Genomic DNA, 17,608 nt, shown 5'->3' on the forward strand with positions numbered 1-17,608 from the left:
GGCAGTCACCGTCCGGGCATGGTAGCAAAACATGACCGGTTGAAACCGACACGCAATGTGCTCTAGGTAGTTGGTACCACTGACCGACTTCATTGAGAGAAAAAGGCCTCATGGTTTTGTTTCAAGTACTATATGAGGAATGCAGGAACATGTCTACCAAAGCAAAAAGTTACATTAATTTGGCAAACACAGCTATTTCGGACGTGCCTTGTTATCAACATGCTGGTGACTTGTAAGAGATTCGCGGAATCAGGCAGTAAAATTTCGTGCCTGGTCTTCTTCTGAACTCCAAACAGTTGAGTCTCTAGCTTCTCCAGCTTATCTCATTGCCCATTTACGGTCCTGGAGGCTACGTCCGTCTGAAAACAGATCTTATGATTCAAGAAGCACACATCTAGAGTAAGGATTTCATGCTAAATTGGGCTGCGCAACTCGCGCTCACAACTGATTTAACGTCACGAAGCAGCTTACAGAGCACGAGAAGAAGATCTGCAGAGCACATGTCAGTGGCTTTCAGGCAAATAATCCGCAAAAAATAAAACGTGGTAGCATAGGCTCATAGCGGTGTACAGAGACGCTCGGTCCTGTGAATCTGGATTTAAATGGCCTCAATATGATCAACGTTAAGCAAAGGTCGATTGCTTGCTGGGCTTCTTGATCCTTTTGTATTTGCATTTGTAGATGTAACAATTCTAGTTGGGCCTCTCTCATCTGGCCCGACCAAGAACTGAGCTCAAAGGCTCCCAATTTTTTTTGCCCATTTTGATTTATTTTTCTCTGGAAGAACAGTAAAAAACAGAGAATTACTCACCACTTTTTAGATTCAAATCAAACTTACAAAATTTCCTTGGAGCATACCCTACCCTCACTGCGATTCTCTCTGAGAAGTTTTGGGGTCCAGTTCTATTTTAGAAAGAGCTAAAACATTGGAAAGGGAAAAACTTTGACAAAGCAAGAAGAGAACGGGAAAAGTAGGGGAGATTCTATGACCTAGCCCGTCTTTCTCGTTCTCATGCGGAACAAAACAAGAAACAGTAGATTGTAAGAAAGCTCGGGTCTGCACGCACTGCGACTGTTTCCTCTGAGGCACGAGCCTTGTCAGATGAACAAAGCCTTTCTTTCTTGCTTATAAAAAGCGATTGATAGGAGTCCCCACCTCCCCAGTCCCAGCATCAACACATACACACACGTTTATACCTGCGCCGCTGCGCGTCTATCTTAAAAGGAGGAGGACAAAATAATAAAGAGATTTCCTAGGGCAGTGAATCCTTTTCAAGTACCCCTACAAGGTCAGTTCCATAGACTCCTATGTTTCAAGTTAAAAATACATTCAATCTTGGTTATTCCCCTTAACCTGGGGGAGGAAAGAAGGGGTTATCGCTGTGATGACAGCTGATCCCAAAAGTACAAAAATAGCCCGCCAATGGATTCGGTCTTTGCTCCGATTCCATGTCTTCCACAAGTGTTCTGACAATGCTTCTTTCGCGTTTTGCATTTCTCAGCCAACTGAATCAATCATATGCTCTTCACTTAAGACATGTTGACCTCCAAGACAGCTCGTGAAGAATACTGCGTCAGCAGCTCTTTTTTTAGCTGCCCATCTTCGCCGCATCATTGGATAGTGATTAGCTCTGTTGCATTGCTACTCTGCAACTGGGGTTTGGAAGGAAGAAGGAGCTCTACATCTGGAGGAGCCCTGACGATACGAAGGTCAAAGGTCATGCGCAGACTGACGCGTGAAAGGGACTGAAAAGCGACGAGCATGTTAAGATCAGAGGTCGCCTCCCCGCACAACACTTCGCCGGCTTATCATTAGTTTATGGACCGATGTTCTCCCAAATAACCCCATCTTCTGCTAGGTTTATTCTCGTTACTCACGTTGCGCTGAGCGAAAAATGGATACGAGGTTAGATAAGCCTCACTTTCGAGTTGCCTCTCTGGTCAAATTTTCTTATGGTAGCTCATGTTGGAGTTGGTGAATACTTCGGGAATCTTTGTTTCTCACACACGCTCACGCGAGTTTAGGGAAACCGAAGTATGATCCGACGACATGTGAACCTTGCGCATGGGATGCGGGGGCTCGGGGGCAGCTCCCCCGAAACCTCAACGAATTTGGGCTTTTGTCTAAGTTAGCCCATTTATTGAGAGATTAAAAGGGTATGGGATAGATTAGGTTTTTAACCTGTTTAGGGCATATAAATATTTGCTTGTTTTTGCTGATTATTTTAACGAGTTGTGCGGCTATAAACCTAAAACTATGGTGAGATCTCTTTGCGGGACGTATCCCTATTCAAGGGTAAACCTGGTAAACCGTGCGTCGTCTATTTTTTCTTCTATTATCTGTACGATCATTCTAAATCGATTTGCGATACATCCTTTCAGCTCGGAGGCAAACATTTTCTTGTGACGGAAAACATTTGAGATCTTAACCATGTCTAAAGCTGAAACTTGACGTAGGAAAACGATTGAATTTTAAAGGGACGGTATGATGAGTCTCTCAAGAAGGATATGGCATAATTTTTCTGTTCGTGCACAGGATAAAAACTGCACCATTTGCAGTAAAGCAGTGATGCGCACCTTCAGAAATATATATATATAAAATTTTCTAAGCGACATGATTGCTGCCCTGCTTTTGATTCCTTGGAGCATACTATAAAGTACAAGCAACTTAAAAAATTGTTTTTTCATGGAAACATAGAGAAGTATGGAGAAGAGAGAAAAGGCTTTTTGTCCTTAGTGAGTCTTTGCAATGTAAGTTAGAGGAAGTTCATGCTTGAACTTTGATAACAAACCCTAATAGTTTGTGGGTGAGGAAGCTGTACATGCCATTATTGATGAGAAAGGAAGCTCATTTCCAACGTCCAGAGGAAGAACGTGCGATGAAGATGTTCGTTGTAATAGAGAGTGGAAAACTCTATTTAGCTGCTCTCTGCTAGTGGATAAGAAACTACCAAGAGAAAGCGAAGGGATAAGATGCTTTGATCCAAATGATGGCACGGGATTATGAAATTTGCCTTGCTTTTTTAACTAGAATGGCTCCAACTTGCGGTCGCTCGGCTTGGCAAGGTATGTCCCACGACGATGCTTATTTTAATTTTTATTTTTCAGATCTAAGTTTATTTTATTGTTTTCCCAAGCAAAGAGAAGTCACACGGACGATACGCAAATAAAGTATTTTATCCCGTCCCCCTTACCTCGATTTCTTTTGTGCGCCTTTGCCAATGGACACGTACCTCTTGAAATTCACCCATTGTCTTCAATTCTTCCCCTCCTTATTTGTAGATGTCAAGTGTTGTTTCTCCACGCTCAGTTCTTGCTCTTTTTCCTTGATCGTTGACGACGATGACGACGACGACATCAAGAAGACAAAAGCGATAAATGGAAGTAGCGATTGCATTGGAGCAGGCCATTTTCCGCGGCATGCTCGAGCATATTGGAAACCGATCGGCCTCGCCACAGCCCCGAACTGTTGGGCCCTTGTGTACATCATGGACCGAAAAGCCTACAAACGAAGTAAGCAAAAAAGAACGGCTGATCACGACAGACTGCACTCGGGAATCGAACTCAGTGTCCATTTTCTTGGAGGTTTTCTCATGGTACAATGTCTTAAAGCTTGCCATGAGGAATTACGAGCGAATCGAACTCAAGGGTGTCCTCGTGCCGGCCCAATCATATGATGTTTTCTCCGGATTTTTATTTTTTTGAACCCGAAAAAGGACGATGAAAAGTCAACGCGGATCAAATCACCTGAAGCTCATCCACCAGTCCAACTTATCGACTTCATTTTGCCTCTTTGACGTCCAGCTTGGTTACATGCTCGTGTTATCGAGTTCAGAAAAGCCCTTGCACGGATAAGGTCTTGAGGAAGAACAAAATTCCTTGTGGAATCTTGGCTATGTGATCAACAAACATCTCCAGAGAACCTACAAGCATTGGCAGCATCGCAAATTACCGTTTGACGAACATGATGGACGCGCATGCGAAATAAATGACGCGGAACCTAATTTCGATATCATGTCAGAAACTTCGACTCGGAAAGCTTAAATTGATACGTAGATGTAGACGGCACGTACATAAAGAGCATATAAACCACACGGTCAAGCGATGTGGGATGTTTCGACAATTTCAAAGTCGGATTTTCGAGCGGAGCGATGACAAAAAAAAATGTACGTGATTCCATAGATAATCTAAAGCGTAATTGCCTTAAGTAGCAAAGACTAAGCCGAATGAACGTGAGAATCTGCCCCAAAGCCCATGATTTACTAGGGACAACAAGATCGTCCAGAGAACACGAAACCTTGCAATTGGGCATCAGATTCTATTTACATGGCTGTGCGCCGCGCAATATGTACACGCGCGCGCGCGCATCTCCTATATTTACCCTTGAAAGAAAGAAAGGGAAAACAAGGAAAGGCAGCCTTCCATTTCACCTTATGTCGTGCGGGGCCCGCGTGTACACTCATCAAGATCCTTTCGCCGTTGCGGGCCAGCGTGTTTGCCACATCCCAACTCGCCGAGATTGGACTCCGGCGCGTGCACCGCACGGCCCCACGCCACCCCCCTTTTCCCCCTCGGCTGTTTCCCCCAAATTTTTCAACCGGGTAATCACTTCAATGGCGTGCAAGCATCGAGCGAAGGCAAATTCTATCCTCGTGGAGAGAATTAGCAGCATGTCACATATTTTATGCGCTTTGTTCGCGTGCACAAATCATTTATTTATTTAAGGTGTAAAAAAGTCTTTACATAAAGACACTCGTAAGTACTGCTCGGATCGCACGGACCTATCCGATTCGATTCAAATTCTAGCCTGCCGTTTCCTTCCGCACAATGAGTTTAGCCCGAAATAGCAAAAGAGGGCAACTTCTCGTTTCGGTGACGCTCATTACTGTGCACCGCACAACTCGGGAAACTAAAATCCGAACGAACCTTTCAAAGATGACCCATCTCTTAAAGGAGGTCAGCCGTTTCACGCATGGCCCCGGGAGGGGGGCCTCGAACTCCAATAAGAATTTAGGCCGGGCAAGTCTCGTACGGATTAGGGTTTCGGGGAACCCTAATATCTCAAGACGCACAGGGAGAGAGGGCGGGAGGGACACGCTCGGATTCATCAAACTTTAGGGTGGGAGCCCGCCGTACGTGATTTGTCTGCATCGGAAAACAAATTTCACAAAGATGTTTTTAAGACAAAGGGAAGGGGAGGATGACGTGTCGTGGTTTTTGGCGTCCCTCGGTTATATAATATGATAGGGGGAGGGGGGCGTCAAAGGATAGAAAAAAGGAGAGGGAGGAGGAGGAGGAGGAGGAAGAGGAGGGGCATGAAAACCTAAAGGCCAAATAATAACGCATCGCCGAGAAAGCAAAACCCACCCCCACCCCAACCCCAACCCCAGCCCCAGTCCCAGTCCCAGTCCCAGTCCGAGCCCCAGCCCGAACCCGAGCCCCAGCCCCCCCACCATGTTTTAATCACCAAAAACCCTCCTCTCCTCTCATTATCGACTTCTGTGTCTCTCTCTCTCTCTCTGGTCTGAGATCTGCAAAGCCACAATCCAACCAAATTCAGGGGGGGGAGACGCAGTGCCAGAAATTGAAAGCCCAGAAAATTATTTACTTCTTTTTTTTTATATATATATATATCTCTGCTGAAAATCCCTTTTTCGGATCCATCCATCCATCCATCCATATCCATCTCGTGTATTTATCCCTAGGCGGGGGCGCGCATCATCGTCGTCGCCATCATCATCATCATCATCATCATGAGGATTCGCAAGAACGCCAAGCTCTCCTCCGTCCTCCGCTCCCAAGCCGCGCCGCCGGAGGCCCCCCTCCCCTCCCACGTCTGCCTCCTCAACCAGTCGCCCTGGGACGTCCTCCCCTTCTCCTTCCCCGACGCTCTCCCTCCCTCCTCCTCCTCCCTCCCCCAGGTCCGTCCTCCTCCTCCTCCTCTTCCCTCCTTCGCTTCGCAGATCTGCGACGCGCCTTTTCTCCTCGACTGTTCTTTTTCTCCTTTTTTTTTTTTAGCTGTTTCGCTGCCGCCTGCATTTTTCTCTCCTTTTTGGTGTTTGTGTGTGTGTGTGTTTCCCAGTCTCCCGATTCGTAGGGTTTTTCGATTCGGGCCCCCGCCAGCTAGGGTTTCTCTGTAGCCCCGTGATTTTTCCCTTTTCCTTCGTGCATTTACCTCGGAATGAACGATTAGGTCCATCTCCTTCTCCTTCTCCACCTATTATTCTTGTGCCTGCTCGTTATTTTTTCCTTCTGGTTCCCACCATTTTCGCAGCAGCTCGATGGAGGAGAGGATAGCTTCACCGCCAATGGCAGCAGCTTCTGCGATTCCCTCGGAGCCGTCGACAGGTAAATATTAATCTGCCTCCTTCCTCAAATTGAAAGGTCTCCCCGATTTCCTGCGCATTCAATCGTCTCCTTCCAGCAAAGTAGGGTTTTGTATTATCGTCCCTAAATAGGTCGATCGTCTAGCTTCGATTGCGCGAAATTTGTTTGCGGATGGCCAACGTTGGGACCTGCGAGGAGTTTGCGATTCAAACATTGTGATTATTTCGCAGCAGCGTCGCCTCGATGATGGCGGTGGACGCCGTAGACGAGACGATTATCGTCAGCAAACTCGGAGGCCGCGCCTACGACCGCATGAATATCGAGGATAGGACGAACATCAGCAGCTACGAAGCTCAAAATGGAGGCGATTTCGATGGCGATTTCAGCTTCAAGGTGTGCTGCAACAAGACCGACGGCAAGCGGTGGCAATGCAAGAAGGACGCCGTGGACGGCCACTACTTGTGCCAGCATCACCTGTCGCAGCTCAAGTCCTACATTACTACTGCTGCTGCTGACGAGGAGGAGGAGGAGGACGATAGCAACGCCGCATATGCCGGCGACTCCGCCTCCAGAAAGCTGGACAAGTCCTCCGCCTCCACTGGCCGTCGCGGTAGGCCCCGCGGGGCGAAGAAGAACTCTTCCTCCTCGGCGGCGGTGGCTGCGGCTGCTGCTGCGAGCTCGAACCAGTTCTACTATTACTCCGGCTTCGGGCCGTCCTGGGGCAAGAGGCGCAGCAGCGGGAGGGCCGGGGACCAGCCGCGGAGGCCGGAGGGGAGGGCGGGGGGCAGCCCCCAGCCGACTCCGCCGCGGATCGGCGGCGAGGGGATCGATTACGTGGATTACCACATGGACGACGACGACGAAGAGGTGGAGGAGGAGGAGGACGACGACGACGACGACGGAGGAGACAGCGGGAAGAAGCGGATGAGGAAGCCGGTGAAGGCGCGATCGCTGAAGTCGCTCATGTGAAGTAAATTCTATAACATCGTTTGGGATTTTGGATCGTGGGTTTATGGTTACGGTGGTTGGTTCGCTCGCATTGCGCTGGAGATTATCGCGAACGAGAGATTGCAGCGTTTTTCTGCAGTGTTTAGGGTTAAGGGGGCGTGGTTTTTTTCAGTCGATTTTTCTCTCTTTTTTTTTTTTTTTTTTTTTCAAGGAGCGAAAAAAAGAAAGATGGTTGGGGGCTGTGTAACTTGAGCGGGGTGAGGATAGCGTTTCCTTCGCAAATGCTAATAGTAGTAGGAGGAGTTGGGGGGGTGGGGATTGTCTAGGGCGTGAATGGAGCAGACTCGCTCTCAGCGACTGTTTTGGTCAATCTAAGGGCAATATCGTAATTTCTCCTTCTCCCGTATTCTAAAACATTTCTGGTGGTTCGCGTTTCGTTTCGTTTCGTTGCGTTGGTGTTGGAAGTGCCGTGACGTGGCACGACATGAGGCGGAGCCTCCTTTTTTTTCTCTTTTTTTTGTTGTCCCCCCCGCTCTAAACGATTTGATTATTAAAAAGGAATCCCCGAATTCCGACCAAGAACTAATTAATTAATCGAGTATTGGAAAATGAAATAAAATAAAGCGAATAGACTCGTTCGGTGCCATGGAAAATTGCCTCTACAATCTACATATATAGCTCTTTAGAAGAAGCAATTATGATAAAAATATTAAATAAATTCACTCTGCGAATGGCTATAGGGTGCGGACGATAGAATTAGCAATCGTTTCATAAAAAAAGATTAGATTTCTTTGGATTATAATGATTTCGTAACCAAACTAAGAAAGATGCAAATGATTAGGATCGACTCGTGCCCTTGTGATTTAGATAACAGAGCCATAGTGACTAGAGGGGACTTCAAAGCGAAAGTTTTGATTTGTCCACGACAATCAACATAGGATGTATGAAAATCTGTAATGGTTTGTCATTCGGGAATAAATGTCTACGCCATTCCTATTTCTCTAATGTGGGTGAAAAAAGCCCAAGAGAAAAACACATTGATCATTGCTCACAAGGCCCCAATTCTCGATCAAAGAGGACACCAAAGGCTTATTATGGGGCATGGCGCGTTTGGTGAGCTTTGAGCTCTTTGGCCTTAAGGCATAAGCTGGTTGAAGGTTCAAAACCCTCCAAATGCGTTTCTCGAACTTAAGTGAGGGGCCCTTCTTGGTGGGCTGCGGGGCTAGCCTCCCTCCGGGTATAGTCGTCGTCGGAAAGGGTCTTCGCCGCCCTTCGGGTGATGGTGAGTTGATCCGATTACGACCGGCGGATTCTGGATTATCAAAAAAAAAAAAAAAGAAGCTTATTATGCCTTTCTATCCAATGGATAGATAAAGGGGGAAGATAGAGTTTTTTATTTTTCTTATCGTTGAAAGGTAACCAATGCTTGATCGAATTGATCATGTCGTTTGGGAACGAAATTCATGAATCGTGCAAAAGAAAAAAGAAGAAGAAGAAGTTATTAACGAAAATATCATTACTTGGTTTTAAAAAAATACTTAGGCAACCAAAGTAAATGCAGCGGGATTTTTCGCGCTACTGATTTTGGTCCTTTACCAAGAAAAATCTTACTCCATCGGGGAAAATGAAAAAATGAAAAATAAAAAAAATGGGGCCGTGTGAATTTTTTTGAGGCGCCATAGGTTTGATGTGTAAAGGTTAGGCCGTAGATCCGTGCGCAGGTGAGTATTTTTGGAAGAGTCAAAAATGGGTCTGTGTCACGTGGTCCACGTGGCTCGGCGGAGGGCCCCACCCCCATGATGGGGGAGTCCCCAAAAAAATATCCCGTGGGGGGGGGACTCTCTCGACTCGAAGCGATTCGAGCTGGAAGCTGTGTGACCCCGGACGGCGGACGCAACTGAATGGCCTGAACTCAAAAGTTGCATGGGGGGTTTTGCGGAGGCCTGAAAACGACGTCGTTCACTTATCTCTTGCATATGGGACCCGCCTTGCTTCGCTGGAGGCCGTACCGACCTTATTGACTTATCCATTTCAATCCCTTTATTTATTTATTTATTTATTTTTTTCCCCCTTTTTGCTGAAAGAATCAGTAATTTCATGTCAAGTGCGGCTACGCTATCTGCCACCAATTTAATGAACCCGGCACCTCGTTAGATCCCCCCGTCCCCCCCGGCGCGCTCCCTCCTCCCCGGAATTAAGTTTTTTCCGTTCGGCCACTGCGTATCTCGCCCTTTCCGTGTCATCTTCCGCCGTCTTCGACGTTCTTGTTTATCTTAACGAGCATGCGCGCGTGTGTTTATACTCTTGCCAGACTTTAATCCTTTCGGTCCGCGAACACTTTCTTCTTGAGAACACTCGGAACAGAAGAATCGCGCATCGACTACATAAGGTTTGATGAATAGCAGCAAGTTTAGATAGATGGCCCATCTATGGAGAGATTGCGCCTGCTTGGTTCAGCATTTTCAAAGGGCTTTAGGACTCCAAAGTCCTTTCGCCAAATACAAATAGCGTTTGATTCGGTTCGGTTCGTTTTTTGCTCAACTTTGAGAAAATGCAATTGCATTTCTAAAAGCTCCTAAAGGCCTTTAGCCCAAAGTAGCTATGGCGGTACTTTGGAAAGTTGCATTTCCGAAATGCAACAAATTTTTTTTCTTTTAACTTTGTCACCTCCACTTATCGCCACCCGTCGCCGCCCGTTGACCGTGGCCCACCATCACCCCATCGACCGCCGCCACCGCTCACCACCTTCGCCCGTCAAGCGTCGCTCACCACCGCCGCCCGTCAAGCGCCACTCACCACGCCGCCCCGTCGATTGCCGCTCACCACCACCGCTCGCCACCCGCCACTCGCCGCCGCCGTCCACCATGGCCCGTCGGCTGCCACCGGTCGCTCACATCATCGCCCGTCAACGCTCACCACCTCCCGTCAATCGTCGCCCGTCATCGCTCGTTGACTACCACTCGCCGCCGCCCACACCGCCGCCCGCCACCGCCGCCCGTCGCCCTCCATTGCCCGTCGACCGCCGCCCGCCGTCGCCCATTGACCGCCACAAGCCACTCACCACCGCCGCCCGTCGACTACCGCTCGCCATTGCCCATCAACCACCAACCGCCACTCACCGCTGCTAGTAGACCGTTGGCAATTGGCCAACGCAAGTAGTTTAATTTTTTTTAAATATTAATTTTTTTTCAAAAAGTAAAAATACTTTACAAAATATAATTTTCACCAAACAACATTTAAATCAAAGTTGCTTTCCAATGTATTTTTAAAATACACTTTACCAAACATTACTTACATTTTGAAAATACGGTTTAGCCCGGAGATATTTATATTTTCTCAAAAACATTTTCCCAAAGCTGAACCAAACATGCCCATTATTTGCGGTCGCTCGGTAGATAACACCTCGAGATTTTTTTATTATTATTATCTTTTGTTAGGGATTAACCCCGGGATTGCCAATTAGGAAACTTCCCCATCTTCAAAAAAGGCTCACACTTTCACCGGAAAAATGGGTCCGGGACCCGACCCAATCAGATCATGCTCACGCCCGAGCATCTCCATGCACGACCACGAATTATAGTGGGTGGGGTCAGAGCTTTCCCATGAGGAAACTTGTTGTTTTATGCGAGACTGGATTGCTCTCCGCAAAACCCTAATCAGAATTCCTTGTTCCCCATAGCCAAACAGCGAATTCTGGGGCGTCTGAGCGAATGAAGCATCAGCGGTCAGCTGATATTCATGCTTGGCTTGAAACAGTTTTTTGAGGCTCATGAGAGCTTGGATAGTAGAGGGCAAATAAGAGAATATTCCGCAAATACCATTTATCTAATTTCCTAATCTCGAACCAAGAGAGACAACCTGGAATGACTCGTCATTGCATGTGATCCATCCCTTTGAATTTGATAATATGGACACTTGGGCTCTTCTGACATTACCTTAAACCTACGCGGACGAGCCTGAAAGAAAGAAAAAAGCTCGGAGTCGACGAAACTCCGTTCATTTTATCAATTTACTTTTGGCGACCCATAAGGTCAACGAACTTTCTGATGCAACAGAACGGCAATTAGAATTTTCTTGCCAAAAGACTGCGGGTAGTTGCTATTCCAGATGGCATTTCCCGGTCAAACTCGTGGAACGACCACCAACCGCAACCCTAATCTCCCCTCGTTTCTCTCCTTATCTGGAAAATGAATTTAAAGGAGGAAAAGAAGAGATCTGGAGAGGAGAGAGGTGATCCCTTCCCTTTCACACACGGAGGGAAAGTGGCGTAGAAAAGAAGGGAGCTCCTATCGCATTTGGGTTGAGATCCTTTGAAGCAGCTGTTCACTTGCAGCGCTTATAAGGCAACAGACCGAAAATTGGCATCCGTAGAATTCTCCAACATGTACGGTAGTCCATGCGGACGTTTGACTCGTGTCGGGTCGTTTGTTGACTTGTTTTACTAGAAACTCTTTTGCGGACGTTCCGGTGTTGATGCTGCTTCGACATTAGTCATTAATTCCCCGCGAAAAAGATGAGAAGCCATTACGTCGCGGGCACTCCCCTGTCGAGCGTCAATAAAAAGATTTGTCTATCCAAACGGGCTTTTACAGATCAAGGCGATGCCTTCGGCTAAGGAACACCGACTAGTCTCTAAGTAATGATGGCCCAAAAGTCAATTTCCCGAGGTTTCATGTTTCTCGAATTGGACTATAGGAGGTCGTCTTTGATGCGTAAGTTTCACCACATATACTGAAATTCAGGGAAATTGCATCGAACCCGCATGCTAGAGTTTCGCTTGCGTGCGTCTATAAACTTGATCATATAGACCAAAGATCACCTTTTGTGAATCTGTTTGCTCAGAGAGGTCATAGAGGAAGCCTGTTAGTCATAAAACTGAAGTATTCGTGCTGTCATGAAAATTCAACGTACTGTCGTGCAAACTCTGCAGTTGTCTGTCTCTATAAGCATAGAATCACATAATCACACAGCATCGTCATCATACTTCCTGGTACTGTGCATTTGGTTGTTCATGAATAGCTGCTTATCACCTGGGCTGGATCTAAAACATCCATGACAAGTAGAAGGTCAATCGTATTTCTCACCACCTTTAGGAACCCCCCCGTACAAGAGAAATTATCTAGGCACCCCAGTAGCAACTACACTGGCTCATCAATTCACTTCAGAACACTGCACCAGATAAGCCAAGGTCAGAAAAGACAATTCCATATCATCAAAAAAGTTTTGCCTCCTCTTAATTAACTCAGATCAGGTAACCGCTGCGAGCTTTTTCAAAGAAACAGCCTGTCCAAGACAAATTATTGCTAAATATAAAGTGAATGGAACAACTTACTTGTACAAGTAAGCTGCTATGCCGAGAATTATACACAGAAGAACGATATCAAGGCAGAAGTTGCGACTGGACCTCAGCTGACATGATTTGGAAAAGATAAATAGAGAAAACAAGAATTTAACAACAGTAACCTTGCTCTATTCACTATGTAAACGAATGAGAAATAATCTGATGCTTTGCAGAACTTTAAAAGAGCACATTTACCTGAGTAACTGTATCCTTAAGCCTCCTGTTAGTGTTTTTCAGCTCAGAGGCTGCCCTGTCAACCTGCACTATTTGAAAATTAATGGTGGGTCCCCGAGTACCTTCCACAAGTATATTGCAGATGACATAAATAATTCGATACGTAAACCATAGACATGCTGTAAATAATATGGTATTCATAATGCAAAGGGAAAACTTATCTGCCCCCCAAATTCTGGTAAAAATAGAAATTCCCTCTATCAAAAGACCAAACCTCTGCATCTGTGGAAAGCCCACCTTTTGGGAAGGCAAACTAGTCTATATGCATCTAAAAGTAAGTTCCTTTAGACTAAATTTGCATTCAGAACTCACAAATAATGGAGTAAAAGTCACTTATTGGGGCGCCAAAGCCTGGGTTCTTTGAAGGATGAGAATTTGTGATATGGGCCCAAAAATAAAAATCCCCAAATAACAAATAGACAAAATGACCTCTTGAAGAGGATATTGAACCATGGGGCAAAGGACACTTTCATTTTACAGGCCAATTTTTTTTCATGGAAAATTCTATCTGCCTTGCTGCACAACATGGTGAAAAAGCAATCCACCTGAAAGGAATTGTAACTGCATGAATTTTCTTAAAATCCTAATCATCTAAAGTTTCCCTCGCATCCTAATGAGTAGTAATGCATATCAGTCCTGAGATCAGTGGCCCTGTTCCCATAGAACTACATTAATTTAGGGGATAAAAAACAGAGAAGCAAATTATGACCTTTTCATCTATTTCATCCATCAGAGGTGCCTGCCTGTCAAATTCCTGCACCAAATGGGAGGATTAGCAATAACTCTAGCAATAACAGGTTCTTTCACTTCAGTTTCGACAAAAAGTACAGACCTCATTCATGTCCCCGGCCATGTTTTTCAGTGTGTCCAATCCTTCGGCAATGACATCTAAGCCTTCATCCTGTATGAAGCCAAAAGGATCTGTTCTATCACAATTTTCACTTTTTAAAGTCCTGCAAACTTTACATACTGATTACTCCTGCTGGAATTGTTAAATGAGACAAAACCTAATCCAAAATCAATAGAAGCTTAAGGTTCATTGGGCACTGGACTTACTTAAAGGTGATCAGAAACGCGGATACAACGAAATCTTTGGACATTTATCACCTAATTCACTACACGTGATCCATTGGGTTGAATATATAATTCCGCAACAAATCAAGCGAGCAGAAGCATAAAAGCAGCTATAAGGAAGGCCAGATGCTCAAACCATAGAGTAGTTCTCCAAATTATATGCAACTAAAACAGAAAGCCATTTTCAGGAAAGTCAGTCCATAAAATTATTCTGTGTCTACAAGTAGTTGTTAAGGACAAGAGTGAGAAAAAGCTTTCAGGAACCATAGTCTTATAAGATTTTCAGCACGAAGGCACGATATGGGATAGAGGTATTAGTTAACCACATCAAATGAAGAATTGACACCTATCTGTATTATCACACACTAGAAGAATCATAGCATTTCCTTCCAACTAAATGGCAAAGAAAATTACCTGTTTCATTCTCCTCATCTCGTACTCCTGCCTAAACCTATCCGACTCTTCAGTTTGCTGATGATACTCACTACCAAATTTCCTGTCTGTTAAATATTTCATTCCACAGCAAAAAGACTTACTTGAAGATGATAAGGAAATGACAAGTTCTCCACATGCACTAATTGGCAAAGTTGTGAATCTTCACCTGAAGTTGAGTCAAATTTAATTCCTGTGCGTGAGGTTGAACCAGCAGAACCACCGTTTTGTCCGGATACACCAGCAGTTCCATCTGGAATTGCTTCTATCCTATCTTTCAATGCAGAGGCCAAATCACTTCGAGCCTCGAGCTCTTCTCTTGAAAGCCCCTTGACCTACATATTGACTAGTGTAAGACCCCCTAGAATTTTGCGAGCCCACCATCAACCCATGTTTGGTAGCCAGAGCCATGGACCCTTTTATTTTTTATCACTCCAATATATTCCTACAGGAAATTCGATATGTAACCTTCGACTCTATTCGATAACGTGATAAACTTTCACCGAACCACTGAACTCAGATCTTAAGATGACAATCGCTTACTATTTACCACTCCGGGCAAGTTGACGCGGAATCGTAAGTATATCATCCATTAGACAGAGGAAAAGCAAAAACCTTTTTGAAAGCTAGTCTCTGCAACTTCGGGAGTTCCTCAAGCAACCGCGACTTCGTTCGACGAATCTCCGCGTTCATCGCAATCACAGTCGCTCTATTCTTCTCTGTCGCCGCCAATTCCGATTTCTACGCGCAAAATCAAAATAAAATAAAATCATGAATTCCCACCGCCTGATCAGAGAGGTACCCGGCTAAATTAAACTCTGAAATTTCCAATTTCTACACACTCTACCGAGCAACGACCAACCACGATGAATCCTACATGAGTTGCTACGTAATAATAACCTGGACGGCGGCGTCGACGTCGGCCTCTACGGCGGCGTAGAGGCGAGCGAAAGCATCTTCCCCGGAGACGTTGAGTTCCTTCTGCTTGTCGAGGTCGTACTTGTCGTACTTCTGGCAAATCGCGTCGACCCTGGTGATCAAGTCGATCACGCTCATCTTGAAGAGAAGCGATCGTCCCCGCGAGCTCTGATTTCCCAAGCCGGAGATGTTTTCGGTTAAGAGTGGAAAAAGGAGCAAAGACAGGGAAAGGGACGAGGAGAGACGGAGAGAGCGAGAAGCAGAAGAAGGTGGTAACCGCGGCAACTCTACGAGGCCCTACGGTCAGCGTACTGGTGACGTGTAGGTTTGACTTTTATGCCAATTGCCGCCGCTGGATTGGCGCCATGTGTGTTCTAGATGTATTGGTAGGATGATTTAACGGTGGAGATTGCTTGAGTTCGGTAAACTTGAAAATGAACAATGTACTTCTTAAGCATGTGTTTGCTTCGTGAAAACAAGAATTTGTCAACGTTAATAGAGAAAATTTAAAACATGCAAGGTTATGTTTATTTCAACCTATTGATTTAGATCGCAATTGGATTTGCTCTTCTTCCGGTGATTTTAGGTTCGAGCGTTGTTCGAAATACTTGAGCTTGGCATAGAGAAGAGTATGCTCTTAAAATCGCCTCAGTAGTTGAACCAATCAAAGTTCGTAAAAATTGATTCGAATATTACCTGATCGCTACACTATATTTTTCATGTTAATAATGTATGATTTTCTTGTACAAAAAAAATTCAAAAGGCGGTCCCTTTTCAATTTAGTTATGTAGTTACATTTAAAACCATTCTTTCTTTTTCTATTATATATGGTCGAGAATATTTTTCAGAAGTTGAACTTGCAGATTTTCAATAGAGTTCAAAATCTAAAATTGAACTTGCTATTTTATATATATAAAGGTCATTGAGATCTCGGTGCAAACAGTTTAAGATATGGATGTGTTTAAAATGTGTATAGTAAGTTTAAAATGTACGTTGTAACAGTCCTTTCTCCCCAATCACGAGATGTTTGATGTCTTCATATTGCTCGACTAATCTCAACTTACCATTATATTTCCGCAATCAATAATCACAAGAGCACATGCATCATGCTCCTAAGGCAAAAATATAAAAGAGGAGAAGCCGAATTCGCTTTGTCCGTTTGAAAAATAGTTTTTGATAACTAAAAAGACTTGATTATTTCTCTTTCCAAGAAAAGCTACAACAACATTCTAGAGGCGCGAACGATTTGGACATGACTTCGAATAATCATAACTACCCATAATTTTTTCCTCCCACGTTTGAGGTGTTCAATGGTATCATTGTTAGTCTCTACCCTGTGGGCGGACGTCGAATTGATTCACGGGTTAGAGGCCCACCAAGACCGGGCCTCACTGGGGTAGGCCCACCAACACTGGGCCGAGATTCCTCAAGTTCTTTTGGACCGGATTGTTGATCAGGTTAAGCCCGAGCTCCAGTTGGGTCCACGCTGGGATATCTTACTATCTTCTTAATTTGCTTTCTTTTCACTTCAAAATGAGTGAGTGCGAAGGCGTGCTAATTGCTATGCACTTGGGATTTGCCTTCAATGGACAAAAGCTAGAAGACAACAACCTCTCACCTAACTTTTTTATTTTAAAGATGACTTTGATATGAGTCATATAATACGGCCATTGATTTGGAAAGAGAGGCCAAATCAATACAAAAAGATGATGGCAATGCGATATGGCTTCGTCGCCAGCATGCAACTTATTTAGTTTAATTAAACATGAAACGGACTTTAGGATGTAGCGAGCATACCAACTCTTGTTTCTTTTTCTTCTTCTCTCTTTCTCTCTTTTACGGAAGGTTTTGCACTCGAGGAGGCGACAAATCAAGCGTTCGATCAATGTCTGATCGAGTAGAATTCAAACACAAAGTCGCATGGATCCGATCGCAATGTGTTTTGATACGTCTGATCTCCCGAACGCCTAATCGTTTTATCGCTTTCACTACTTTTTAGGCTTTTCGCTTATTACAAGTACAAATGATGGCCGAATATGTAATTCGGTTATTGAGTACACTTAATTTGGCATACATCTAAATGCATCTCATTTGTGTGTATTAAGAAAATTCTACTTCTTACACTTGACCTATTGCCAATAAGCTTTGGCCAATACTAGGCTAAGAAGAATTTAGTAGCGACATCCGCAAAAATATTCATCAAGTTTTAGCCATGTCGTTAGAGCCTAGTAAGAGATCACACCGTGATCGATCTGCGTACACGTCTATTAAAAATAAATGGACAAAGCTTCTCGTCTCTTCCATTCCATAGCTTGCCTCTTTTTTTGCCACATC

The 17,608-nt window shown here is 44.9% G+C and overlaps 2 protein-coding genes across 3 annotated transcripts; one reads left to right on the forward strand and one right to left on the reverse strand.

Annotated features, from left to right (window-relative positions):
- The first annotated feature begins 5,479 nt into the window (after positions 1-5,479).
- Positions 5,480-7,448, forward strand: LOC115753558. Of its 2 annotated transcripts, none has more exons than XM_030692207.2 (3): positions 5,480-5,921; positions 6,275-6,348; positions 6,558-7,448. In XM_030692207.2, the coding sequence occupies exons 1-3, from the start codon at positions 5,754-5,756 to the stop codon at positions 7,294-7,296; spliced, it is 981 nt and encodes a 326-aa protein (XP_030548067.2). In that variant the 5' UTR covers positions 5,480-5,753; the 3' UTR covers positions 7,297-7,448. The 2 variants fall into 2 exon arrangements, with proteins under 2 accessions (XP_030548067.2, XP_030548068.2); XM_030692208.2 differs by having other exon boundaries at positions 6,561-7,448.
- A 4,703-nt stretch (positions 7,449-12,151) lies between these two features.
- On the reverse strand, positions 12,152-15,616 carry LOC115753559 (syntaxin-71-like). Its single transcript, XM_030692212.2, has 9 exons — positions 15,257-15,616; positions 14,972-15,097; positions 14,526-14,691; positions 14,339-14,424; positions 13,683-13,751; positions 13,560-13,604; positions 12,812-12,874; positions 12,608-12,684; positions 12,152-12,444 (listed from the first exon to the last, which is right to left on the reverse strand). The coding sequence occupies exons 1-9, from the start codon at positions 15,410-15,412 to the stop codon at positions 12,432-12,434; spliced, it is 801 nt and encodes a 266-aa protein (XP_030548072.1). The 5' UTR covers positions 15,413-15,616; the 3' UTR covers positions 12,152-12,431.
- Positions 15,617-17,608: the final 1,992 nt, after the last annotated feature.

This window comes from Rhodamnia argentea, chromosome 3, assembly GCF_020921035.1.
Source record: "Rhodamnia argentea isolate NSW1041297 chromosome 3, ASM2092103v1, whole genome shotgun sequence".
NCBI classification, from domain to species: Eukaryota; Viridiplantae; Streptophyta; class Magnoliopsida; order Myrtales; family Myrtaceae; genus Rhodamnia; species Rhodamnia argentea.

Excerpts from the sequence above, each read along its gene's own strand:
- LOC115753558 (XM_030692207.2), top strand. The coding sequence starts at position 5,754 with ATGAGGATTCGCAAGAACGCCAAGCTCTCCTCCGTCCTCCGCTCCCAA. Across the intron at positions 5,922-6,274 it reads CCTCCTCCTCCCTCCCCCAG|CAGCTCGATGGAGGAGAGGA; the intron begins GTCCGTCCTCCT and ends CCATTTTCGCAG. Across the intron at positions 6,349-6,557 it reads TCCCTCGGAGCCGTCGACAG|CAGCGTCGCCTCGATGATGG; the intron begins GTAAATATTAAT and ends ATTATTTCGCAG.
- LOC115753559 (XM_030692212.2), bottom strand. The coding sequence starts at position 15,412 with ATGAGCGTGATCGACTTGATCACCAGGGTCGACGCGATTTGCCAGAAG. Across the intron at positions 13,605-13,682 it reads TGGCCGGGGACATGAATGAG|GAATTTGACAGGCAGGCACC; the intron begins GTCTGTACTTTT and ends CATTTGGTGCAG. Across the intron at positions 12,875-13,559 it reads TGGATGAAATAGATGAAAAG|GTTGACAGGGCAGCCTCTGA; the intron begins GTCATAATTTGC and ends CAAATAGTGCAG.